The 27,631-nt window shown below is 51.0% G+C and overlaps 1 protein-coding gene across 7 annotated transcripts in view; it reads right to left on the bottom strand.

Annotated features, from left to right (window-relative positions):
- LOC135244162 (rho GTPase-activating protein 23-like) overlaps nucleotides 1–27,631 on the bottom strand; it is a 98,090-nt gene that overhangs the window by 6,742 nt on the left and 63,717 nt on the right. For 4 of the 7 annotated variants that reach the window (XM_064316399.1, XM_064316396.1, XM_064316397.1 and 1 more), the window contains exons 5-22: nucleotides 24,781–24,859; nucleotides 24,409–24,463; nucleotides 17,891–19,274; nucleotides 12,477–12,503; nucleotides 11,387–11,539; nucleotides 10,939–11,050; nucleotides 9,826–9,865; nucleotides 9,292–9,429; nucleotides 7,393–7,707; nucleotides 6,056–6,117; nucleotides 5,469–5,575; nucleotides 4,661–4,779; nucleotides 3,003–3,155; nucleotides 2,239–2,317; nucleotides 1,673–1,746; nucleotides 1,110–1,199; nucleotides 712–837; nucleotides 172–213 (exon numbers count right to left, since the gene is read on the bottom strand). In XM_064316399.1, the coding sequence (XP_064172469.1) occupies nucleotides 172–213; nucleotides 712–837; nucleotides 1,110–1,199; nucleotides 1,673–1,746; nucleotides 2,239–2,317; nucleotides 3,003–3,155; nucleotides 4,661–4,779; nucleotides 5,469–5,575; nucleotides 6,056–6,117; nucleotides 7,393–7,707; nucleotides 9,292–9,429; nucleotides 9,826–9,865; nucleotides 10,939–11,050; nucleotides 11,387–11,539; nucleotides 12,477–12,503; nucleotides 17,891–19,274; nucleotides 24,409–24,463; nucleotides 24,781–24,859 (3,155 nt within the window). Of the gene's footprint in view, nucleotides 1–171; nucleotides 214–711; nucleotides 838–1,109; nucleotides 1,200–1,672; nucleotides 1,747–2,238; nucleotides 2,318–3,002; nucleotides 3,156–4,660; nucleotides 4,780–5,468; nucleotides 5,576–6,055; nucleotides 6,118–7,392; nucleotides 7,708–9,291; nucleotides 9,430–9,825; nucleotides 9,866–10,938; nucleotides 11,051–11,386; nucleotides 11,540–12,476; nucleotides 12,504–17,890; nucleotides 19,275–22,969; nucleotides 24,114–24,408; nucleotides 24,464–24,780; nucleotides 24,860–27,631 lie in introns of those variants that run through there. The other 3 variants (XM_064316398.1, XM_064316402.1, XM_064316401.1) reach the window with 3 other exon arrangements.

Genomic DNA, 27,631 nt, shown 5'->3' with positions numbered 1-27,631 from the left:
ATTCATTCAGAGTGGTGATAAGACCACTTACACTGAAACCACTTCACTGTTTATATGTGCAGGTTATAGGAAAAACATTATCTCAACCAATCAGAACCGAGTATTTAAGCAAGCCCTGGTATTATACAAAAAACGGTATCTCTTCAACATCGTCATTGTAAGAGTACATACCTTCTCATCTTTGTCCAGATCATCACTGAAGAACCAGTCACACTGAGTGCGAGAGAGAGAGGGAGAGAGAGAGGGAGAGGGAGAGAGAGCAGCATGTCAGTAGATCAATAAATTAATCAATAAGTACTTGAGAGGAACTCAAACAAATATGGAGTGCCAGTTGAGCGCAGAGCCTCCTAGTGTGAGGAAAGAGTCACAGCTGCCTCGGCTGTCCAAAGCAGGGCGGGGTTAGGAAACAGGGTGGGGTTAGACCGGCTGCAGGTGGAGGCTGCCGCCCTCTGCGAAACCGGGGGGTGGGACAGGGTTCAGGCTGGTCCAGGTGGAGCTCGTGGGTGGAGGTGGGACAGGGCGGAGCGTGGAGGTCAGTGATGGAGGCAGGACAGGTCACGGGTGGGGGTGGGGCAGGCCGGGGCATGGTGGTCAGTGATGCAGGCGGGACAGGTCACGGGTGGGGGTGGGGCAGGCCGGGGCATGGTGGTCAGTGATGCAGGCGGGACAGGTCACGGGTGGGGGTGGGACAGGTCGTGGGCGGAGACTCACGTGCTGGATGAGCGTCTCCACGATCTTGTAGCGGTCGGGCATGTGGGTGACCATGTCCGTCATGTTGTCGTCCGAGGTGCGCACCAGCGTGGGGCCGAACACCAGGGCCAGATTCCGCGGCTCCATCTGCAGGCAGACACTGGCGTTACACCACAAAAACCAGCCTGAGCAGCTTAACCGGCGCAGCGTCGTAATTCTAAAAATGAAGTTACAACATGTCTGTGCATATCATAATCTCTCATCGTAAAGCTGTGTACTATAACGCCTTCGTAATGTTTTGTGTTATAATGTGTGTTTGTAAAGTTGTGTGTTTAGTTTTGTAAGTGTTTTGTGTTTGTAATCGTGACCTTGTTCGTAAAGTTGTGTGTTTTAACATGTGTTTGTTGAATACTACAGACCTTATTCTTCTCTGCGTTATCAGCCACTGTTTTAAGGTGTTCCACCAGAAACTTCAGAGTGTGGTAGTAGCAATCTGGCAAGTCGTGGATCTGAGAGAGAGAGAGAGTGAGAAAGACGACAAGTACAAGAGGAATACAGACACAGTACATCCATATGAGCACACACACACACACTCACACTCACACTCACACACACTCACACACACGCACGTACACACACGCACGCACTCACACGCACACACGCACTCGCTCACACACACACACACACAGACATGGACACACACACTCACACACACAGACACAAAGACACGGACACACACTCACACACACGCACTCGCTCACACACACACACACACAGACAGCACACACACACCCACCACACACACACACACACATGCACACACACTCACACACACATGCACACAAACACACACCACTCACACACACTGACCGCACACACGCACACACACACCACACAGCATGCCACACACACACTCACACACACGGACACAAAGACACAGACACACACACACACTCTTTCTCTCTCTCTCTCCTCCACTCACCAGCTTCCTCATGGTCTTCAGCCTGTCCTCCGCGTTCTCCATCCGGTTGGCATCGATGAAGTCGTTGTACTTGTCTGCAGGGGAGGGTGAGAAAGAGATCACCACCGATTGGCCCGGGACGACGTGGGAGTCACGCGGACGAGTAGCGCCCGCCCAATCACAGTTAACCATGCCTGCCCAGAGCACCACCCCTTTCAGGCACACCAGTGCACATTCAAAGCCAAAGACTTTTAACCAGCACCCACCCAGAAAAAAATTTGTGTATATTTCACATAACCAGATCATCCCTGTGCGTGGTACATGAATTATTTCAACACATCTGCACATCTGATACGCATGGCAGTGTAGTATAATATTTAACAAACTGTAGTAAGACTTTATCCTGGAGTTTGAAGAGGCGATTCACAAGCAGGACACTGCCTTTGTACCCTAGAGCACGGTACTTAGCCTGAATTGCTTCAGTCGCGTATCCGGCCCGTATAAACGGTCGCTAGGTAAAAACGCTAACGTGTATGTCACCGTGGATACGAGCTTTCTGCTAAATGCTAACGACGTACGAGACGCACCGTCGGTGAAGAGCGGTTCCGGCAGTTTCCGGAAGAAGGACTTGAGCAGGCTGCTGACCACGTTGAGGTCCTGCCACTTCTGTGGAGGCAGATTTGAGTCAGCGTCAGTGTGAGCAGTGCTAAGCCGGGCGGAGGTAAGGCCTGGCTCATTCAGTAAGAAACACACACAGTTTGTAATATTACAGCCCCTCATATACGACATGCAAGGTAGATGTGAAGTGTGAGGGGGGGGGGGTCGAGGGCAGACGAGGGCGGGGTCACGGGTAGAGGAGGGGCGGGGTCAGGGCCAGAGCAGGGCGGGGTCATGCTGCGTTCACGTCACATAGGAGAAAGTGGAAGTCAACTGCATCCCACTGCTCTGACTTGGAAGTGCTCACGCATCGTACACTCATTGGAAAACTCTAGATGGTGGCCGTGTGTAAAATAAATATAAAATCATGTTAAAAAAAAGCCATTTTCTCATATTTTTTTACTGCCCAGTTGAACATATTGGAGCCATCAGAAAGTACCCATGTTTCCTACTTGGAATTACAACTCAAAGGTTGACTTGAACAGTTTTGCCCAGTTGGACAGTGGTATTTTCATCAGGGTCAGAAGAGGGCGTGGTTAGGGTCAGAAGAGGGCGTGGTTAGGGTCAGAGGAGGGCGGGGTCAGGGTCAGAGGAGGGCGGGGTCAGGGCAGAGGAGGGGGTCGGGCAGAAGGCGGGGTCAGGGTCAGAGGAGGGCGGGGTCAGGGTCAGAGGAGGGCGGGGTCAGGGTCCTCACCTCTTCCGTGGGGTTGATGTCACAGCCCTTGTTGAGCTGCTCCTGCAGGCTGGACACCACGGCGTTGTTCCCCGGGACCCTGTAGATCCCCGTGTACTCCAAACCCATGTCCTCCACCAGCCCACAGCAGATCTCCACTATCAGGGGGACGAACTGGAGGAGCAGACACGCAGAGTACGGTCAGCACACTACCCACACACACACACTACACACACTCACACACACACAAACACACACACTACACACACACACTACACACACACACACACACACACACACACACCACACACACACACACACACACACACACACACACACACCACACACACACACACACACACACACACCACACCACACACAAAACACTACCACACACACACACACACACACACACACACACAACAACACACACACACACTACACACACACCACACACACACACACACACACACACACACACACACACACACACCACACACACACACACACACACACCACACACACACACACACACACACACACACACACACACACACACACACACACACACACACTACACACACACACACACACACACACACACACACACACACACACACACACACACACACACACACACACACACACACACACACACACACACACACACACACACACACACACACACACACCAACACACACCACACACACACACACACACACACACACACACACACACCACACACCACACACACACACACACACACACACACACACACACACACACACACACACACACACACACACACACACACACACACACACACACACACACACACACACCCACAACACACACACACACACACACACACACACACACACACACACACACACACACTACCACACACACACACACTACCACACACACACAACACCACACACACACACACTACCCACACACACACACACACACACACACACCACACCACACACACACACACACACACACACACACACACTACACACACATACACACACACTACCACACACACACCACACACACACACACACACACACCAACACTCACACACACACACACACAACACCACACACACACACTACACACACACACAACTACCACACACACACACACACACAACACACACTAACACACACCACACATACACAACACAACACACCACACACACACACACACACACACACACCACACACACACATACCACACAACAAACACTACCCACACACACACACACCACAGACTACACACACTAACACACACACACACTACCAGACACCAACACACACAACAGATTAGCCTCTGACCCTTTCATGCTACGATCAGAGCTTTTGACGTCGCTTACTCTGTAACAGAAGCATGTAGTAACACACCACTACACACACACACACACACACACACACCACACACACACACACACACGACTCACCACCACACAACTACCACACACACCCAACACACACACCACACTACACCACACACTACACACACACACTCCACACACACACACACACCAACAAATACCACCACACACACACACACACGAGCCACACACTACACACACACACACACACACACAACACACACACACACACACACACTACACACACACACACACGCACAGGAGGGCGTGTCCGCTCACCTTGTTATTGACACCGGGCTGGCAGTCCTCCAGCCGCACCCCAAAGGCTTTAGGCCCCGCCTTCTTGACCCTCTTCATGATACTGATCCCCCAGGGAGCTTTTGGCGGGCTGCTCTCCTCTGTAACAGACAGACAGAGGGGGGGGGGGGGGGAGACCCGTCACTACACACACACCCACACACACACACACACACGTCCCACCACCCTGCACATTACTGCGCCTCCCCTCCGGAGAAGAGAAGGCAGGCTAAGCTCCTGGCCATCGTGGACAATGCAGCACATCCCCCTGAGCGACTCTCTCCTCAAACAGGCCACCTACCTAACAGAACAGACGGAGGTGCTGAAGTGACCGAAGACAGCAACCGCAAACCGCGTCATTTCAGCGACAACTGCATCTACATTTACATAGCTTACAATATGATCATTAATCGGTCAAATGAGATTTCTATGGTCTGGTTCATGGTTCGTATAGAGATTGCTTAATACCTAACCAAGAGTAGGGAGCAGATTTATTTCCTAGAACCAGATAGAGTGTGGTGCTGCCGGCAACAGAACTACGGAATGTGGATTTTGATACAGTAGGGCATGCTACACCGGCGGAGAACAGGATTGAGGTTCGTTTCACTATCAGTTCAGACGATTCACAAGACAAACAAGAAATTTGGTGGGCTTAAATTAATTTAGTCAGTTGACTTGAAATGAAAATGGACGTAACCCAAAGGTGGAGAAAGGCGACAGTCGGTGGTAGTTCAGCAGTGCCACACACACTCACACTCACACACACTCACACACACACACACACACTCACCCTTCCTTTCCGGGGGAGCCCCCCCGGCATTGTCCGGCTTGGCCTGGAGGAAGGCCGGCATCATTCGAGCCGCCTTGGGGGAAGTGTCCGGCTTGCCGCCTGTTGGACTGCAGGGGGCGACAGAGACACCGCTCACACAGATCCACACGGGCGAAAGAATACGAGCGTCTGCAAACGCGTTAGCGTCTCCAAACCACGAGCATAGCATAGAAATCTCAACAAATAGCACTAAAACACCTCAGCAAAACACACAGCAGCAAAAATAACATGTAGTATATACTTGTTTTATGGATTGAGAGAAAGGTTGTATTTTTTTCTTGCTGGATCTGCACTTTTAAAGAATCTTAGTAGTGTTTTCCTCAAGGTCCTAGCCTTCATTTTCAATTTTCCCTAATAATTCCAACCAATGTACCATGATTGTGTTTATCATACCACAATTCACCATCATGAAAAAAAAACCAGCAGAAAATAATCTGAATATTCAACAATATTCAATACACAACTTCTACATTCAAAAGCAACTTGTTCGAAGGACAACCTGGTGACATTTTGTTCTGAACGTGATGCCTGAAGTTCTGGTATATTACCTCTGTTTCCTGTAGTCGTTGAGCTTCTTATTAATGAGCGCCTGGCCAGACACGCCCAGGTCCTGAAACAGAAACAGCAGAGCAGAAAGGTTAAAATTCGAAGACAAAAATGAGCTGTTCTTGCACAGCTCTCAGTAGAACTGGCCTCACCTAGCAGTTCAGCCGCTACTGTTAATATCGATTTAATTCTGCAAAACGACAGCTAAAGGTCAGCCAGCACCAGCACAATTCAGTATCCAGCAACAGTTAACACTCGTAGAAATGAACCGGTGTTAATTTCTGTGGGTTCGTCCTTTTTAAACACCTCAAAATTATATTCCAAAAGGCCACGTGTGGCTTCGGAACAGATTTATGAAACGTCGTACTGATTAAACATGGCAAATATATGGACCAATGCATTTTAAAATCTTAATTTTTTTTCTCAAAAACGTGCTGGCAATTAAAGAAATGGTTGCTTATTCTGTCCATTGAGCATGCACAGAATATGATTTGCTTGATATATTCTATATATGAGTTGCTTTGGTAAAACTCCTTGTTGTCCCAGGCAACACAGCAGAGTGGGCGTGGACAGCACAGACCAAGCAGGCAAGCCTTGCAAAACTCACACACACATCATTCTGAAAACTCAGCCAGTTTGTCTGAAACTCTCCCCCACTTCCTATACTGAAACTGATAAGCAGTTAACTTTCAACATTAACACTACCTTGTGTTTAACGCGCAGTGTCTAACACTGTCCGCACCAACACTTCCTTAATGCACAATTTGTAACTCTTTCCACACTAACACTTACTTGTGTTTAATGTGCGTACAACATTTTCCACACTAATGATACCTTGTGTGTAATGGACCGTACTCTTTCCATACCAAAACTCCCTTGTGTTTAATGCACAGTGCTGAACTCTTTCCATACCAAAACTCCCTTGTGTTTAATGCACAGTGCTGAACTCTTTCCATACCAAAACTCCCTTGTGTTTAATGCACAGTGCTGAACTCTTTCCATACAAAACTACCTTGTGTTTAATGCACAGTGCTGAACTCTTTCCATACTAACACTACCTTGTGTTTAATGCACAGTGCTGAACTCTTTCCATACTAAAACTACCTTGTGTTTAATGCACAGTGCTGAACTCTTTCCATACTAACACTACCTTGTGTTTAATGCACAGGGCTGAACTCTTTCCATACTAACACTACCTTGTGTTTAATGCACAGTACTTAACTCTTTCCATACTAAAACTACCGTGCGCTAAACCCGCAGTGCTGAACACTTTCCATACTAAAACTACCGTGTGCTTAACCCTTTCCAGACTAGCATTAACCCCTCGCGGGCGCCGGACCTCGCTGTCGTTCTTGCTGTTCTCGCGGATGACGCGGATCCAGCCCAGCATGTCCTCGCGGTCCTCGGCCTGCAGCAGGTACTCGCAGTAGTCCTGCGTGGCCAGGCGCAGCGCGTGCTTGCGCTTGGTCTCGCTGTAGGCGATGTCCACCAGGCAGCCGCGGATGCTGATGGGCTGCTCGTCCTCGGCCCCGCCCACCCCGAACGCCGCCGCCCCGTGCAGCAGCGCCTCCCGCTTGTCCTTGTACAGGAAGAGCGAATTGGAGCGCAGCACCGAGTAGGCGCGTTTCCACGGACGCATGGCGCTGCCCACCTTCTAAAATAGAGAGAGAGAGGGAGGGAGGGAGAGAGAGAGAGAGAGAGAGAATGGGAGACACAGAAAAACAGTGTTTACACTGTGCATATAAACATAGTTGTGAGACGAAGGATTATTTCATTTTTCAGTTAATCATACTTCAGCCAAACGTGTTTGTATGTGTGTACGCAGGTCCGTGCTTGTGTCTTCTTGCAGTTATGCACAAACACACATTAAGAGGTTGTTAAGCTGATTGAACAATTATAACAAACTAAATGACGCCCGTTTGTAAATATTTTGTAATGTGAATTCTCTCTAGGCACTACTTAATTCAGGAGCTCTACCTGATTGGATTGGAGACACCATCGGTAGCTGTTCACTCAGGGCTAAACCTCTCCTCTCTCCTCCTGCTCCTCACCTTGCCCTTCTCCTCCCTTTCATAAGCACAAAGCTCTCTCCTCCTGTTCCTCACCTTGCCCTTCTCCTCCCTTCCATAAGCACAAAGCTCTCTCCTCCTGTTCCTCACCTTGCCCTTCTCCTCCCTTCCATAAGCACAAAGCTATCTCCTCCTGCTCCTCACCTTGCCCCTCTCCTCCCTTCCATAAGCACAAAGCTCTCTCCTCCTGCTCCTCACCTTGCCCTTCTCCTCTCTTCTATAAGCACACAGCTCTCTCCTCCTGTTCCTCACCTTGCCCTTCTCCTCCCTTCTATAAGCACACAGCTCTCTCCTCCTGTTCCTCACCTTGCCCCTCTCCTCCCTTCCATAAGCACAAAGCTCTCTCCTCCTGCTCCTCACCTTGCCCTTCTCCTCCCTTCCATAAGCACACAGCTCTCTCCTCCTGCTCCTCACCTTGCCCCTCTCCTCCCTTCCATAAGCACAAAGCTCTCTCCTCCTGCTCCTCACCCTGCCCTTCTCCTCCCTTCCATAAGCACAAAGCTCTCTCCTCCTGCTCCTCACCTTGCCCCTCTCCTCCCTTCTATAAGCACACAGCTCTCTCCTCCTGTTCCTCACCCTGCCCTTCTCCTCCCTTCTATAAGCACAAAGCTCTCTCCTCCTGTTCCTCACCCTGCCCTTCTCCTCCCTTCCATAAGGCTCTCCTCTCTCCTCCTGTTCCTCACCTTGCCCTTCTCCTCCCTTCCATAAGCACACAGCTCTCTCCTCCTGTTCCTCACCTTGCCCTTCTCCTCCCTTCTATAAGCACACAGCTCTCTCCTCCTGTTCCTCACCTTGCCCCTCTCCTCCCTTCCATAAGCACACAGCTCTCTCCTCCTGTTCCTCACCTTGCCCTTCTCCTCCCTTCCATAAGCACAAAGCTCTCTCCTCCTGTTCCTCACCTTGCCCCTCTCCTCCCTTCTATAAGCACACAGCTCTCTCCTCCTGCTCCTCACCTTGCCCCTCTCCTCCCTTCTATAAGCACACAGCTCTCTCCTCCTGCTCCTCACCTTGCCCTTCTCCTCCCTTCTATAAGCACAAAGCTCTCTCCTCCTGCTCCTCACCTTGCCCCTCTCCTCCCTTCTATAAGCACACAGCTCTCTCCTCCTGTTCCTCACCCTGCCCTTCTCCTCCCTTCTATAAGCACAAAGCTCTCTCCTCCTGTTCCTCACCCTGCCCTTCTCCGTGACGATCTGCTTGTACTGGAGCCATCCCTCCTTGAGCACGTCGCTGAAGGCGAAGCTCCCCAGCTCGGAGGCGGAGTGCCGTTTGGACAGGGACCCCTCATCCGTCAGCAGGCTGTCCAGGGACTGGGGCGGGGGGAGGTCAAAGGTCACACATACGCACATGGAGTTCGGGGGAAAGACAGTCTGAGCGCGCTCAGAGGAAACGCCCGGGATGTTTTCTCCGGCTATTCGTCGCCACGCCCCCCGACGTTCATTTAGCTTCCCGGGCGGCGCGGACGCCGCCTCTGAGCCAATCAAACGAAGCCGCTCCGGCTCCGCGGACGGGTTCGGCCGTCGGCCGAGCCGGCGAAGGCGGGCGCCCACCCACGGAGCGAGCGGCTTCCGCGGTCAACCTGAGGCGCTATCCCCCGCCGCCGTTGGCCGGAAGGAGAAGCGGCGCCTTTTAGCCCGTCGCGCGCGCGTGAAGCCGAGGTCGCGTGGGCGCCCGCGCCAGCGCGAAAAGCAGAAAAGAGAACTCACCCCGTCCGCGAAGAAGCTCTTGACTCTCTTCGGCAGCCTCCTGCAGAAAGGAAAAGGAGGGTTTCGGTCACGCGGTCTCGTTTGCAGGAGGAGACACAGAGTGTTTCGACCGTTTGTTCCAAGCCGTGAAAAACGCAGGAGCACGGCTAAATTACCGCACTTCTCCCTCGGGTCCCGCAGAAAAAGAAAAAATAATTTATTTGTCCTTTTACAGCAACAAAAGATGAACGAAAAGTGGTTGTAAATTAGTCCTTGTAGTCAAACTTAACGAAAAACTGGTTACAAAATGAATTGATGAGGAAGAGCGTGGTCAAAATAGTGTTTTTTTGTTTACCAAGCTCCCCTTTTTCCATCGGCTAACCCGAAATACAACTGCGCCTCACGTCATATTGCCTTTGCCCTCCCACGTCACCTCAAATGTGGCATTAGGCATATGAAACATAAGTATAATTCAAAACCATTAAACGTAGTCATCAAAGGCCATACCTCAAAACATAAATCTTAATTCAGTATGTTAAATGAAAATGGCTATAACGCAGAGCATGAGATGACTTTCTGATGATGAAATCACTAGAAGAACACCTCACTGAGGCCTCTGTCCATCACTGACACCGAGGCCCTGTACGTCGGGCCTGCCCGACTGATTGGTCTACGGATTTTACTGTTACACCAACACAAGTACAATATTACTTGACTTTGGAAACGGTTTTAAACTGTACACACAGTAGGCCAACTCTATATCAACCACCATCGCCAATATAGGCCTACTGGTTGGTAGATCACGTTGTACTGGCCAGAGGGCACCCCTGCTCTATGGTGTTGAAACTTATGTACCATCTGCTTATCTGTACACTGTTTTAGAAATAGTACCCGTTAAAGGTATGGCTCATAAGCCCATTTCTAAAAAAAAAAAAAAATTCTGGCCCCCATTGATAGACAGTTAGAAGAACGCTGCTTTATATCGATCCTTGAATGGACTGAACCACTGGGAAGAAGGAGGGGAGTCCCATCTAACTTCAGAGGTCCTTCTTAATTGGCCAACGAATATAGAGGTGTGTGTGAGGCCCCGCCCTCTCCTGCTCTCTCTCTCTCTCTCTCTCTCTGAGCACTCACGAGAACACGTTGGTGTCATCCCTGAAGGAGTTGAGCCCCTCGTCGCACGACTTGGACCGCTCCGTGGTGATGGCCGACAGGTAGGAGGAGCGCCGGCCCGACTGGAGGTCACCTGTTCACGGAGAGAGAGAGAGAGAGAGAGAGAGGGAGAGAGAGAGAGAGGAGAGAGAGAGAGAGAAGAGAGAGAGGAGAGAGGGAGAGAGAGAGAGAGAGAGAGGGAGAGAGGGAGGGAGAGAGGGAAAGAGATTGAGGTGAAGGAGAGAAACAAAAGCAGGTGATGTAAGACAGGTGACTGTGGGCATTTCCGGAACTGGTTGGGGGGGGGGCATGCGGAAGGGAGGGAGCCTGCGGGAAGAGGCAGGGCCTGTGGGAGAGGGGGCGGGGTTACACAAAGAGCTTGTTGAGGGAAATATGAAGGCGGGGAAGGGTGAGGGTCGGGGTCACTCACTGCAGTCCTGTGAGAAGACCTTGGAGGGGGGGAAGGAGAAGGGTGGGAAGGCGGGGTTGAAGCCAGTGGGGGCGGAGCTCATGGCACTGGACACCACAGAGGAGGCGGGAACACGTTGGGCCCGCAGGTCAATGTTCGGGCTCGTCGGCTCATCTGGGGGGGGGGGGGGGAGGAGAGGTTATTCTAATGGGAACAGGAACAAGCATGCCTGCACACACACACACCCTCTCACACACATACGCACACACACACAGACACACACGCACACCCTCTTTCACACACACACAGACACACACACCATCTCTGTCTCACACACACACAGACACACACGCACGCACACACGCACGCCCTCTTTCACACACACACACACACACAGACACACACACCATCTCTGTCTCACACACGCACACAGACTTTCTCAAACACACACAGGCACAAACACACACCCTCTCTCTCTCACACGTGCACAAACCTTCTCTCACACACATACACACATACACACACGCACAAACCTCACTGATACTCTCACACATTTACACATCCACATGAACAAACACACTTAGGCATATGCACAAATTCACATGTTTACATAGACATTTGCATAAATACACACACACACACACACACACATCCCACACACACTTACACACTCATGGGCATGCACTGTCATACACTCACACACACACATACACAAACCCACACACGCACACATAAACACACACACACTCAGATACACACACACGCACGCACACACACGTACACAAACTGCCACAGTGTCACACCGTCCACAATGCAGTTATTACAGGAGTTCCCTGTATTAGTGGGATAGAAAATGCCCGTCTGAAAAAATCACCCAGAATCCAGTGCACAACAGTCACGGCAGCAAGCTGTTAGAAGCCTGACACAGTCAATCCCTGACCAGCACAGCGAAGCAGTACCCCTGACCAGTACAGAAATATAAATATACGTATTGAGAGAGAGAAAGAGTAAGAGAGATGAGAGAGAGAGAGATTCTCTGACCAGTCCACTGAAGCAGAAAGTCCCTGGAAATGAAGGCTAATGGCTAACGGGCTGAACGAGACATACAGACCTGCGCTGAACACCTCTGCTCCGGAGCCTGACGTGAAAATGAAAAGTGTGACTGAAACAGGTCTCAGTTCCTGCTGAGAATCCTCGGCAAACAAGTGTGTGTGTGTGTGTGGTGCGGGGTGGGGGGTGGGAGGGTGTGCATGTGTGTGTGTGTGTGTGTGTAGTGGGTGAGTGGGAGTGTGTGTGTGTGAGAGAGAGAGAGAGAGAGAGAGAGAGAGAGAAAGGGTGATCGAGAGAGAGTGTGTGTGTGTGTGAGAGAGAGAGAGAGAGAGAAAGAGTGAGAGAGACCACACCCACAGCTAAATAACAGATAAACTCTTCTGTCTCAAACAGGAACTTTTGAGCAAATGGGCAGGTACCCATGCTTCCTCTAAAACACACACACACACACGCATGCACACAGTTTCGAGAGCACATCTTAGAGAAGTAGCAGCCCAGTCATTCTGGAAGCATGCTAACTCAGCTCTAGCTCTCCTGCTGAAATTCCCCTTTTGACCAGCGGTGCCCATGCAATGCTTGTACTGGCCAGCAGGGGGCTACAGAGTACCATTCTAAAGGACCCAGGGTGCTCACCGGCTTGTCCTTCCACAACTCAGTCACTGCAATGCTCTCTCTCTCTCTCTCTCTCATTCTCTGTCCCCACCCCTCCCACTGTCCTCTCTCTGTCCCCTCTGTACTTTCTGTTCTTTCTTTTGCTCTGCACCTCTTTGGGTCCCCACCTCCTCCTCTCTGTCCCTCTCTCCTTCCCCTCCTCTCCTCTCATCTCTTCCCCTCCTCCCCCCCTGTGTGCCAGAAACAGCCCTGCCATCCAGAGGGCCGTGGGGAGGGAGGCAGAATGGCTGGAATCTGGCTGTTTACAGCAGACGCTGGAAATAGCAGCGCCGCGGCTTTAAGAAAGGCTGTCATTAACTGCGCTGGAGCCGGACAGACCCAGAACACCCCCCCCACAGCGCCATCTCTGGCCGAGGGATACAATTACACTCACAATAATATTTACCTTTAGACATAGGCCTTATCCACTGAAAAAGTTTGTACTAATGTGCAGGTCCAGAACCGAGACAAACGTTTTGAGTGTCACACTTGAGACTAGCCGCTGTTACATTGACCTACAAGCTAACATTACAGGCAGGAAAGTGCTAGAGAGAGACTGCAGACTGGTTACCAAAAGAAAAACGAATATGTGGTCACTGTAAGACAGGAGAGGTTGAGACAGAGATGCACTTCCTCCTAAATTGTACAAAATATACAAATATTAGAAAAATGTATTACCAAAAATTCTCAGAAATTATACAAAACTTCCATTCTTTATCAAAGAACGAAAAATGTGCAGTCCTATTAGGACATGGACCAACAGCCCCAATTGCGGCTCAATATGTCTCAGCATGCCATAACCTGAGGGACACTGAGTGACCATCGTACATAATTATAATTATCTATTTATTTATTTTATTTTATTAATAATAATAATAATAATAATAATAATAATAATAATTTTGTTTTTTTAAATTTATTTATTTATTTATTTATTTATTTTAATAGAATGTTCATTATTAGTATTCCACTGTAAATATGTATTTTGAATTGATTTATGATGCTTTGGTTTCCTGCCAATAAAGCAATTTGAATTTGACTGCAGCGCTTGAAGTTGCAGATGGATATTATTCATTATATATCACCCCCGGCAGAGAAGAATGCTTGAAGCATGCTCACATGTTATTTACTTTCCGTCAGAAGAAAGCATCCCAGGGCTGGGGGGGGGTGGGGGGGGGTCTCCATGTTGTTACTATGGCGACCCCCTCCCCCCCCTCCAGGGTCCCACAGCAGGCAAGTGGAATGTTGAAGTGTGAATGCCAAGCCCTCCAGTCCCACCCAAGGGGCCAAAACCGGGCTTTATTTTCGAAGTTCACTTCCTGGTGTTGTTGAGAGAGAGTGTGGTTGGCCCCAGCACAGCTGTTTCAGCCGCACATTTCAGTTTAGGTCAATGCAGTCAAAATACCAAGTAAATCCTTTCTTCCCCACAAAAACATGTAGTCGCAACAGCAGTTTTTTCTTAGTTTAAGGTCTCCCCATGTGTCGATTTGGTGTTCTTGTGTCATTTGGATGATATTTGGTCAATATTTTGTGGACCAATCAGAGAGAGTTTGCCGCTCACTGTCGAGTCTCAAACAGTGCACTTATGCAGCTGAAAAATGCATTCTGCAAGCCCACGGAAAGTCAATGAACGATGTCACAGTCTGTCCATATTTTATTTTATTTGTTACAGTCTATGGTCCGACCTACAAAACTACAGGGGCGCCACATCCACTAATATCCACCCCAACACGGGGATGCTCACAGTACGACACCCCCCCCCCCCCCAAAACGGGTCTGTTCTACCCGTACCGGCGGCGCTGGGAGAGAGAGAGAGAGAGAGAGAGAGGAGCTTACTCTCACAATGGTCCCAAACCGGTTTTTCACGGTTTACCGGCTCGCCGGTTCTGGCAACAGTCGCGAGCCGAGCGGCAGACGCCGATTCCGTTCTGATTTAAATCCCGCCCCGCGCGCCGGCGTCACCACGCGCGCGTGTGCGCTCGCCCAAGAATTTCTGAGCTGTTTAAAAAAAAAAAAAAAAAAAAAACGGGAACGGAGATTCGTTTTTTTTTTCTTTCCTCGACGCCGCCGAAAGGATTTCGTGCGAAGCGCCCGCGGCCGGGCACGCCCCGCGTCGGATACGGTCGAGCGAAAAGGGATCGCCGTCCGTCGAATTCCACGCCCTCTCTTCCTAGGGGGCGTCGTAGTTGGGGGGGGTGGAAAGTGGGACTGACTACACAGGGCCCCTAATGGGGGGGGCCCCAAATGATGCGTGAGGGACGTGGATCGAGAGAGGAAGGGGGGGGCCACGGAGACTGCTTACGTGTAAGGGCCCAGAATTTTGCGCTACACCCCTGCTCGCTTCCATTCACTTTTTCATGCCCTGTTGACTTGCGGGAAGCCATTTTAAAAATCCGCTCCAGGACTCCCATTATAAGAGCACGCTCTCTCTTTTCGCAGGAGAGCGCTGGAGGCTGCTGGCCAAATATCGAGTCCAGGTGCGGGAACCACCACAGACATGTGACATGCAAAGGAGGCCTGAATGACATCACTGTCGTCCAGGGTGACCGGATCACCGCCGCAGAGAGGGCCGGTCCCCGCTCTCCACCATGTATGACACATACAAGACAGCCAATCCCCACTCCCTGTCATGTATGACACACACAAGACAGCCAATCCCCACTCTTTGTCATGCATGACACACACAAGACAGCCAATCGCCACTCCCTGTCATGTATGACACACGCAAGACAGCCAATCCCTGCTCTCCGCTATGTATGACACACACAAGACAGGCAATCCCCACTCTCTGTCATGTATGACACACACAAGACAGCCAATCGCCACTCCCTGTCATGTATGACACACACAAGACAGCCAATCCCTGCTCTCCGCTATGTATGACACACACAAGACAGCCAATCCCCACTCTTTGTTCAACCTTTCATAACCAGAAACTATTTTGCGCAAGAAGGAACATGCAACGCTGCCATGTTTATGCAATTAACCACTCCAGACCGTGACCGGTCAAAACGACAGACGCAATTAACCACTCCAGACCGTGACCGGTCAAAACGACAGACGCAATTAACCACTCCAGACCGCGGCCGGTCAAAACGACAGACGCAATGAACCACTCCAGACCGTGACCGGTCAAAACGACAGACGCAATTAACCACTCCAGACCGTGACCGGTCAAAACGACAGACGCAATTAACCACTCCAGACCGCGGCCGGTCAAAACGACAGACGCAATTAACCACTCCAGACCGCGACCGGTCAAAACGACAGACGCAATTAACCACTCCAGACCGTGACCGGTCAAAACGACAGACGCAATTTCAGCCACCTGCTCTTTCGTTTTTTTTAATAGAATTTAAAATATTTCGGTCATAATTTCAAGGTCCCTGGGGCTCTCTTTAAAAAAAAAAAAAAACACAAAAAAACAACAACACAGCGAGAGCAACGACGCAGGTCGAGCCTTCAAACGGCACACAGACATTACATTACAGGCATTTAGCAGACGCTCTTATCCAGAGCGACTTACACAACTTTTACATAGCATTTTACATTGTATCCATTTATACAGCTGGATATATACTGAAGCAATTTCAGTTAAGTACCTTGCTCAAGGGTACAACGGCAGTGTCCTACCCGGGAATCGAACCTGCGACCTTTCGGTTACAAGTCTAGTTCCCTACCCACTGTGCTACACTCCGTCCTATAACACACACACACACACACGCATTTTGATCTTATCGGCAGAGAGAGCCCCGTAGCCTGAAACTGCCCTGCTCTCAGCGTTTAGCCCTAGAACAAGTCCGGGCGCGCACAGCTCGAACCGCCTGGTTTCGGGTGATTCGCCTCCGCCAAACGGTGACGGCACGCCGCTACGCTCTTTCCGCAGAGGTTTTTTTTTGTTTTGTTTTTTTTTTTAATCTCCGCGTGTCTGAAAGCCTGGGGTTTACGGACTTTTCCGGAAAGAACGCGGCGCCCGTTTCAAGCGAAGCTTGCGGGAAGCGTAGCCGCGTTCCGGGAACTATCTTCTCAGGGAAATGAGTCGATGCAGAAACGCGCGTGAATCACGGTCGCTCAAACACGGCTGGACGGCGAGTGCAACGCGAAGCATTCCAGGGACTCGATCCGCGGTCCCTTTGCGGATAACGCAGGCGTGTTTTTTACGGCCATTCGAATTTCGTTTGCTCGAAAGCTGGCCCGCCCAGCTGTCAGGGGCGAGTGGCGGCTTGTGTCAGACTCCAGGAAACAGTGGGCTCACACACACACGCGCACACACACACACACACACAAACACACACAAGCAATTCCCAGCCTAACCCAAAAACCACAGGGTGGAACTGATAAATAACCAACTAAATAACTGATAAATAATGCCAGAGAGAGAGAGAGAGAGAGAGAGAGAGCTAGAAAGAGAACAAATAGCGTGTGTGTGTGTGTGTTTGTGTGGGAGTGTGTGTATGCAGTGCTCTTGTTTTATATATGCACTGTTTTATATAGGCTATATAACTCACAATACACAAGAAAGACACAAACGAGGGCAAGGGTCCTCTCTATCTGTAATAACAAACATGCTTCTTTATGAAAGTGAATAAAAATAAAATATCTGTGAAGGCCAGGGCCACTAAAACACTTCTGAAAGCCATAAGCACTAAACGACATGTGAAGGGCACAAGCACTAAAACATTTATGGGGGCCATAATCACAAAATCATTGGTGAAGACTGTAAGATACACAGACTGAATCGACCCTTGACATGTCTCGCTCCCCATACACAGCTCTCTCATTGGCTGAGAGGGAAAGGAGGCGGGGCAGAGGGGCGGTACTGACCTATGAAGGGGATGGTGGCCAGCGAATCGTCCTCCAGCGGCAGGTGAGCCACGGCGCCGTTGGCTCGGCGAGGGGCGGGGTCTCGCTGGGGAGGGGCGGCGGCCTCGGCGGGGTGGTGCGGGTGGGAGGAGCGGCGGCCCGTGGGCGGCTTCTGCCTCAGCACCACCTCCGGCCCCGCCCCCAGCCTCTCGTGATTGGTCGGCCGCCGCGCCCCGTCCTGGGGCTCGGCCAGGACGGCGGAGAGGAGGGGGGAGGCGGAGCAGGGCGCGAGCAGCTGGCCGGGGGCGTCCGGGGGGCTGGATTTCGGGGAGGGCGTCCAGGAGAGGGGCAGCCCCGAGGGGGAGTGGTCCTTGAAAGACGAGGCCTGGAGGAAGCGGCCCGCCTTGCGCTGGAAGGAGGGGCTGTAGCTGCGGTAGCCCACCATCGGCTCCTCGAGGGCCTGCGGGGGGGTCGGCCTCCGCGGCGGCTGCTGCGGGCGCGCCTGCCGGCCACCAGGGGGCGGCAGCGCGCCGTAGTAACTCCTCTGGAAGCCCTCGCCCCGGTGCGGGGCCTGCTGGAGCTGCCGGCCCCCCCTCTCGAGGCGGGGCGGGGCGGGGGCGGGCGCGGACGCCCGGTCCAGCATCTCCAGCGAGCGGCCGAAGGTCTGCCGGCGCTCGAGCTTGGCGGCGGCCAGCTGGTTCTCGGAGCGGGCGCGGCTGGAGCGCAGCCCCGCCCAGCAGGGGTCGGGGTGCGCGGGGGCGAGGCCCGGGGGCTGCTGCGGCAGGAGCAGGGTGTCCTGGGAGGCGCTGTGGGGCCAGCCCACGCTGAGCCGCCCCCGCCCCGGCCCCGCCTCGCTCAGCCGGTCCTGCGAGAAGCTGCGGTGGCGCGGGGGCGGGGCGCGGCCGGGGGCGTGGCCGTGGGCGCGCTCGGGCGCCTGGCTGTGGTACCAGTCCGTCAGCGCCTGCTGGCAGCGGTCGCTCCGGCTCAGGCGGACCTGCGGGGGGGGCTGCTGGAGGGCGGGGCCGTGGGCGTGGCCAGCGTTTTGATTGGGGTAGTGGTGCGGGGAGGAGGAGGAGGGAGCGGGCCGCCCGCGGGTCTGCCCCGTGGCCTTCTGCTTCCCGGTCATGCCGTACTGGATCTCCTCTGTGCGGTGGGCGGGGCTAGAACGGCCCGCCCCCCCGGGGTCCCGCGCCTGGCTGCCCCGGTTGTCCAGGGGGGAGGTGTGTCCCAAGCCTGGCCAGCGGTTCCAGTTGTCCAGCTGGTTCTGTCCCATAGGGGGCCCCGCAGGGGCCGGCGGGTGCTGGGGTTTGCTGGAGGGGTAGCAGAGAGGCGGGGGGTCTGGCAGATCACGGGCTCCGCCCGTATATGGTTCATTACCCCTCAGATAGGCATCCTGAGAGTATGCCTGCAAGAGAGAGACACAGAGCACTATGAGAGTATGCCTGCAAGAGAGAGACACAGAGCACTATGAGAGTATGTCTGCAAGAGAGAGACACAAAGCACTATGAGAGTATGTCTGTATGAGACACAGAGCACTATGAGAGTATGTCTGTAAGAGACACAGAGCACTATGAGAGTATGTCTGTAATAGAGACAGAGCACTATGAGAGTATGTCTGTAAGAGACACAGAGCACTATGAGAGTATGTCTGTAAGAGACACAGAGCACTATGAGAGTATGTCTGTAAGAGAGAGACACAGAGCACTATGAGAGTATGTCTGTAAGAGAGAGACACAGAGCACTATGAGAGTATGTCTGTATGAGACACAGAGCACTATGAGAGTATGTCTGTAAGAGACACAGAGCACTATGAGAGTATGTCTGTAAGAGAGAGACACAGAGCACTATGAGAGTATGTCTGCAAGAGAGAGACACAGAGCACTATGAGAGTATGTCTGTAAGAGACACAGAGCACTATGAGAGTATGTCTGTAAGAGAGAGACACAGAGCACTATGAGAGTATGTCTGTAAGAGAGAGACACAGAGCACTATGAGAGTATGTCTGTATGAGACACAGAGCACTATGAGAGTATGTCTGTAAGAGAGAGACACAGAGCACTATGAGAGTATGTCTGTAAGAGAGAGAGACAGCACTATGAGAGTATGTCTGTAAGAGAGAGACACAGAGCACTATGAGAGTATGTCTGTAAGAGAGAGACACATAGCACTATGAGAGTATGTCTGTAAGAGAGAGACACATAGCACTATGAGAGTATGTCTGTAAGAGAGACACAGAGCACTATGAGAGTATGTCTGTAAGAGAGACACAGAGCACTATGAGAGTATGTCTGTAAGAGAGAGACACAGAGCACTATGAGAATATGTCTGTAAGAGAGAGACACAGAGCACTATGAGAGTGTCTGTAAGAGAGAGACACAGCACCATGAGAGTGTCTGTAAGAGAGAGACACAGAGCACTATGAGAGTGTCTGTAAGAGAGAGACACAGAGCACTATGAGAGTATGTCTGTAAGAGAGAGACACAGAGCACTATGAGAGTGTCTGTAAGAGAGAGACACAGAGCACTATGAGAGTATGTCTGTAAGAGAGAGACACAGAGCACTATGAGAGTATGTCTGTAAGAGAGAAACACAGAGCACTATGAGAGTGTCTGTAAGAGAGAGACACAGAGCACTATGAGAATATGTCTGTAAGAGAGAGACACAGAGCACTATGAGAGTGTCTGTAAGAGAGAGACACAGAGCACTATGAGAGTGTCTGTAAGAGAGAGACACAGAGCACTATGAGAGTATGTCTGTAAGAGAGAGACACAGAGCACTATGAGAATATGTCTGTAAGAGAGAGACACAGAGCACTATGAGAGTATGTCTGTAAGAGACACAGAGCACTATGAGAGTATGTCTGTAAGAGAGAGACACAGAGCACTATGAGAGTATGTCTGTATGAGACACAGAGCACTATGAGAGTATGTCTGCAAGAGACACAGAGCACTATGAGAGTATGTCTGTAAGAGAGAGACACAGAGCACTATGAGAGTATGTCTGTAAGAGAGAGACACAGAGCACTATGAGAGTATGTCTGTAAGAGACACAGAGCACTATGAGAGTATGTCTGTAAGAGACACAGAGCACTATGAGAGTATGTCTGTAAGAGACACAGAGCACTATGAGAGTATGTCTGTAAGAGACACAGAGCACTATGAGAGTATGTCTGTAAGAGACACAGAGCACTATGAGAGTATGTCTGTAAGAGACACAGAGCACTATGAGAGTATGTCTGTAAGAGAGAGACACAGAGCACTATGAGAGTATGTCTATAACAGACACAGCACTATGAGAGTATGCCTGTAAGAGACACAGAGCACTATGAGAGTATGTCTGCAAGAGAGAGACACAGAGCACTATGAGAGTATGTCTGTAAGAGAGACACAGAGCACTATGAGAGTATGTCTGTAAGAGAGAGACACAGAGCACTATGAGAGTATGTCTGTAAGAGACACAGAGCACTATGAGAGTATGTCTGTAAGAGAGAGACACAGAGCACTATGAGAGTATGTCTGTAAGAGACACAGAGCACTATGAGAGTATGTCTGTAAGAGACACAGAGCACTATGAGAGTATGTCTGTAAGAGAGAGACACAGAGCACTATGAGAGTATGTCTGTAAGAGACACAGAGCACTATGAGAGTATGCCTGTAAGACAGAGACACAGAGCACTATGAGAGTATGTCTGTAAGAGACACAGAGCACTATGAGAGTATGTCTGTAAGAGAGAGACACAGAGCACTATGAGAGTATGCCTGCAAGAGAGAGACACAGAGCACTATGAGAGTATGTCTGTAAGAGACACAGAGAACTATGAGAGTATGTCTGTAAGAGACACAGAGCACTATGAGAGTATGTCTGTAAGAGAGAGACACAGAGCACTATGAGAGTATGCCTGTAAGACAGAGACACAGCACTATGAGAGTATGTCTGTAAGAGACACAGAGCACTATGAGAGTATGCCTGTAAGAGACACAGAGCACTATGAGAGTATGCCTGTAAGAGAGAGACACAGAGCACTATGAGAGTATGTCTGTAAGAGACACAGAGCACTATGAGAGTATGCTGTAAGAGACACAGACACTATGAGAGTATGTCTGTAAGAGACACAGAGCACTATGAGAGTATGTCTGTAAGAGACACAGAGCACTATGAGAGTATGCCTGCAAGAGACACAGAGCACTATGAGAGTATGCCTGCAAGAGACACAGAGCACTATGAGAGTATGCCTGCAAGAGACACAGAGCACTATGAGAGTATGCCTGTAAGAGAGATACACAGCACTATGAGAGTATGCCTGTAAGAGACACAGAGCACTATGAGAGTATGTCTGTAAGAGAGAGACACAGAGCACTATGAGAGTATGCCTGCAAGAGAGAGACACAGAGCACTATGAGAGTATGTCTGTAAGAGAGAGACACAGAGCACTATGAGAGTATGTCTGTAAGAGACACAGAGCACTATGAGAGTATGTCTGTAAGAGAGAGACACAGCACTATGACAGTATGTCTGTAAGAGACAAACAACAAAAGGGTAAATCCAGTGTTTGTGAAAAGTATTCAGTTCCACACTCCCACACCCTCCTTGTGGGAACCTCTCCAGCATGTGCACACGCACACACACACACACAAACACATGCACAGACACACACACATATACACATACACACACGCACACGCACACAGACACACAAAGGCACGCGCAGACGCACACACACACACATACACACAAACGCACTCGCAGACACACACACACATACACACAAACCTACGCGCAGACACACACACACACACTAACTCCAGCAGCCTCCACCATACGCGAGGGGCCAGGGTGCTACTGGAGAGAGCAGCTCCTCTCATGCACCTGGCTTCTGCAAACAGCGAACGACATGACGTCCTGGCTCATTAGCATAGCTCCGCCCCCACAACAACGCTCAGGAACTCACCTTGCCCACCACAAACACCGCGCGACGGCAACGCGGCTAAAACCCGTCACTTCTGAGCTCAAAACCGAGACATAGCGCACGGCACGCTAACGGCAAAACCGAAAATGTTGCTTTCAGAAATAAAAGCGCGAGTCCGATTCTCTCAGCGTTACCTGAAAGGCCTGAGGAGGGGTGGGCTGTGAACAAAGACGAATGTCAGGCCGAGGAGGGTATTCACAAAGCATTAGAGGGTGGTTAGTCCCACCGCCGCAGCGCTATCGCCTGTCTTGTCGTTTTTCTCCGCTGTCCCTCTTTTAATTTCCCCTCCTTCTCCTCTCTCAAGCTTCCCTCCTTCTTGTCTGAGCTCTCCGTCTAATTCGGTCTCTCTCTCGCCGAGCGTGGTGGTGTCCCAACTCTGGCCACACCCTTCCGAATCGCTCGCGAGCACGCAAACACACACACACTCCTCACCCAGAGGGGAAGGTGGGAGGAGCTACCCGGGCGGTGATGTCACCCCTGGAATGCAGCTGATGTCGGCGCTGGGAGAGGAGAGACGTCCGCGCGCGCGCATGAGTGCGCTGTGTGTGCGTGCGTGTGCGTGTGTATGCTTGCGCATGCACGCATGGATGTGTTTTTGTGGGTGACTGTGTCTGTATGTTGTAGTTGTTTGTGCATGCGTGCATGCGTACGCTTGTGCACTTATGCGCGCGTGCATGTGTATGTATGCGTGTGTGCGTATGGGTTTCTGAGTATGTGTGTGTGCATTTGTGCGTCTGTGTGTGTGTATCTGTGTGAGTGTGTGTATGTGTGTGTGTGTGTGTGTGTGTGTGTGTGGTTTGTGTGATTGTGTGTGTATGTCTCTGAGTGTATGTGTATAAGACTGTGTGTGAGTGTGTGTGTGTGTGTGTATGTGTGTCTGTGTGTGTGTGTGTGTATGTCTCTGAGTGTGTGTGTGTGTTGAGAATAGGCAGGCAGTAGAGGCAGATATGATGAAACATTCCAGGCTCGAGCAGTACATGGGAGGGGAGTGGCACTGCATGTCTGATCATGTGAACTAAACAGAGAAATGGGAAGAAAACAGGTGTGTCTGTGTGTGTGTGTGTGTGTGTGTGTGTTTGTGTGGGAAAGCTTTAAATATTAATGGAAGTGACAGAGTAAGTGATTAAGCGGTATGTGTATGTGGCTGAATGCTTTAACAGTAAAACCAATCTAGCTGACTGGAATACAGACACACCCTCATACCACCAAGAACTCGGTCAGAGTGAGGGCAAACAAATAAACACAGCACAGCCAGGCTCACTCTGCCTGTGTGTGTGTGTGCGTGTGTGTGTGCATGCAGGTGTGCCCACAGGCGTGTGTGTGTGTGTGTGTGTGTGTGTGCATGCAGGTGCGCCCACAGGCGTGTGTGTGTGTGTGCGTGTGCATGCAGGTGCGCCCACAGGCGTGTATGTGTGTGTGTGTGTGTGTGTGTGCATGCAGGTGCGTCCACAGGCGTGTGTGTGTGCGTGTGTGTGTGTGTGTGTGCATGCAGGTGCGCCCACAGGCATGTGTGTGTGTGTGCGTGTGTGTGTGTGTAGCGAGGGGGGGGGGTGCAGAAAGCTCGTTCACTCACCAGCTGCAGCACATCTTCATCTTTTGGCATAATCGAGAGCTCCAGCATGCTCTCGCTTAGAGAGAGAGAGAGGGAGGGCGAGAAGGAGGGAGGGAGGAAGGGAGGGAGGGAGGGAGAGGAGGAAGAGATCAGCATGTCACTGGAATGCCTGGCACTTAATCAATAAATACTTGACAGAAACTCAGGCAAACACGTGCACCATGTCCTAATATTTGATCACAACAGAGGGTATGTTTCAGTGCAGCATGCCAGTTTGAGGAACAGGCCTGTTTAATGGCCAGAGTCAGCCACACACAACCGTGAGACACCATGTGGGGGCCACGCCCAAACCCCACACGCTCCCCCCCCCTCCCCCCACGGCCCGGGCTTTACCTGTTCTGGATCAAGGCGATCACCTGAGAGTAGGTCTTACCCAGGACACTCTCTCTGTTCACCTTCACTAGTCGGTCCCCTGAAAGACACACACACACACACACACACACACACGCACACACACACACACACACACACACACACACACACGCACACACACGCACACACACGCACACACACGCACACACACGCACACACACGCACACACACACACACACACACACACACACACCTTGATAAACATCCCCCTAGCTCCTGGCACATAGCACTAAGCACCACTGCCATACGTGCGTGCAGACTGGCACTCACAAAGAGGGCCGGCTTAAATAATGTATGAATCGGTGTTTATGAAAATGAGAGTTGTTTTTCCTCAGGTCCTAGGTTGGGGGGGCTGCACGGCTCCAATTCAACTCACGCACAATACCCACACTTAGTTTAGAAGAGGTCAGGTGACCCTCAGCTCACTCTCTCATTGGTTCTTGTTTAAAAACACCTGGGCTCTTTTTGGCAATCATGTCAGGTGATACATGTTTTTGGTACACATACTGCCCTTAAACAAAATACAATAATTGCCCAAAACAACACAGCTGAGCAGCCATTTTACTCAAATTACATTCTTAGAATTCTGAGCTTGTACTGTAGGTACGGTGCCATCCAAAAGTACGGTAACGGTAGAGTGAAATTTGGATTTCAGATCGAAAGATGAATATGAGACACAAGCACAGACAATCAGCTTCTATTTCATGGTAAAACAGCTGCTTCTGTAAAGTGATAAAACACATAAGCATGTAAATACCATGAAATAACAGCTGCTGCACGTCTCGTATTCGCTGCTTGATCTCAAATCCAAATGCCTTGACATGTACACAGCAAAATACGAGTTCTGATCTGTGTGAAGCACAGCTGAGACAGATATTACACCTGACCCACTGACCCTGGACATCTCCCCGTGTAAGAAGCGTACATTGTTCCCGAGCACGACAAAAGTGAAAGAGTTTTGTTTGAGCTCGTCCGTGAAACACTCCACAGCAAACCCCAAAAGCAGCGAGCAACGCCTCCCCGTATGCCCCCCCAGACGCAATTGATTCTGGGATTCTCTCGGAAGCAAGACCGATCTCAAGGACGGGGAAGGGAACCCGCAGGTTTTTTCCAGATCACGTTCGCCTGTTTTTCAGGTCCGGAGATGGCGGTGGGACCGCGGCGTTTCGATCCGCCACCGTTCCCTCGCCGCGTTTACCGCGGCGTTTCGCGGACCGCGTAGCTGCGAGGGCGTCTGTTTACCCGCCGCTAGGGGTCGCGGCGGGGTCAGCCTGCAGGAAGGAGCCCCAGGGAAAGCTCGGGCCTTCCAGGGTGTTCTCATTTTAAAAACAGATTCCACCGCAGGAGGATATCCTTGCAAGCAACTATGTTCAGGAGAAGGAAAAGGCCTCTGAAGAAGGAAGGGGGGGTCGATGGGAGTAAAGGGGGACTTCGACTGCGGGGTCGAGGGTGCCCGCGACGCCGATTCGGGAAGGTTGGGGTGCACTACGTTGGGAGGGGTGGGGGGGGTTGGGTGAAGGTTTGGGATAGACGGGAGGGTGGGTGGGGGGGGGTACAGGCCAGGTTAGCCAGGTTGAGAAGCAGTTGCAACAGGAAGGCCCCTCAGGTCGGGGGGGGGCTGGAAGGGGGGTTCCGGTCAGGGCATGTTGATATTACAGGGCTGCGTTTCATTGTACATTGTTAGCGGCGTAATCCCCTCCGGGAAAATTAGAGTTAATGAAAACAAACAAAGACACGCAGTACCCCTGGCATAAACAGGCCACTGTCCTGAAAGCCTCTCTGACAGAACCACAGCGCGTGTGTGTGTGTGCGTGCGTGTGTGTGTGTGTGTTTACATACGTGCTCATGCCTGTGATCTCACGCATTTATCAAAGTGTGTGTGTGAGCGTGCGTGACATTACATTACATTACATTTATTTGGCAGACGCTTTTATCCAAAGCGACTTACAAAAAGTGCATTTCATGGTCATAGACAACTGCTAAACACAGGTTCAGTAAGGTACAATACTTATTTTGTACAGCTATTTCTAGCCAAGAACACAGTTTAGTTCACACAGTGAACACTATTCAGACCTGTGTGTCTCCGTGTGCCCACGTGCATGTGAGTGTGTGCAGGCGTGTGCCTGTGTGTGTCTGTGTGTGTGTGTGTGTGTGTGTGTGTGTGTGTGTGTCTGTGCGCATCCTCCATGGGAAAACCTCTCATTTCCGTGTGACTCATTCACGGCACCCGACTCTCTCTGTCATGGACACGTCTGCACCCTCGCAGGCTCCGTCATTTTCTCGTCTCGGCGCGTTCGTATCCGCGTGATGACGGGCGACGCGGCGACCGACGCTCCCCGACGAACCGCGGCCGCGGGGCAGGACGGCGGGCTTTCACAACCCCCACCCCCTCTGAGGGAACGCCGGGATTTCCAACAATACAAACGTTCCAGTATGATAATGGAGTGTAGCACAGTGGGTAAGGAACTGGACTTGTAACCGAAAGGTCGCAGGTTCGATTCCTGGGTAGGACACTGCCGTTGTACGCTTGAGCAAGGTACTTAACCGAAACTGCTTCAGTATATATCCAGCTGTATAAATGGATACAATGTAAAGTGCTATGTAAAAAAGTTGTGTAAGTCGCTCTGGATAAGAGCGTCTGCTAAATGCCTGTAATGTAATATAATAACGAAACAGGCTAGCAGCGCAAAAGAAGTGTGTCAATTTTTAAAAATTAGTTTCTATCTACTACTAACTACTATGGTACTATGATAGTATATTTATATCCACTGCAAATAGTTCTACAATTGAGAGAGTTTCTGAATATAAATAT

This window comes from Anguilla rostrata, chromosome 17 (assembly GCF_018555375.3).
Source record: "Anguilla rostrata isolate EN2019 chromosome 17, ASM1855537v3, whole genome shotgun sequence".
NCBI lineage: Eukaryota > Metazoa > Chordata > Actinopteri > Anguilliformes > Anguillidae > Anguilla > Anguilla rostrata.
Note: the sequence above shows the minus strand (reverse complement) of the source record. Positions and strands in the feature narration are given on the sequence as shown.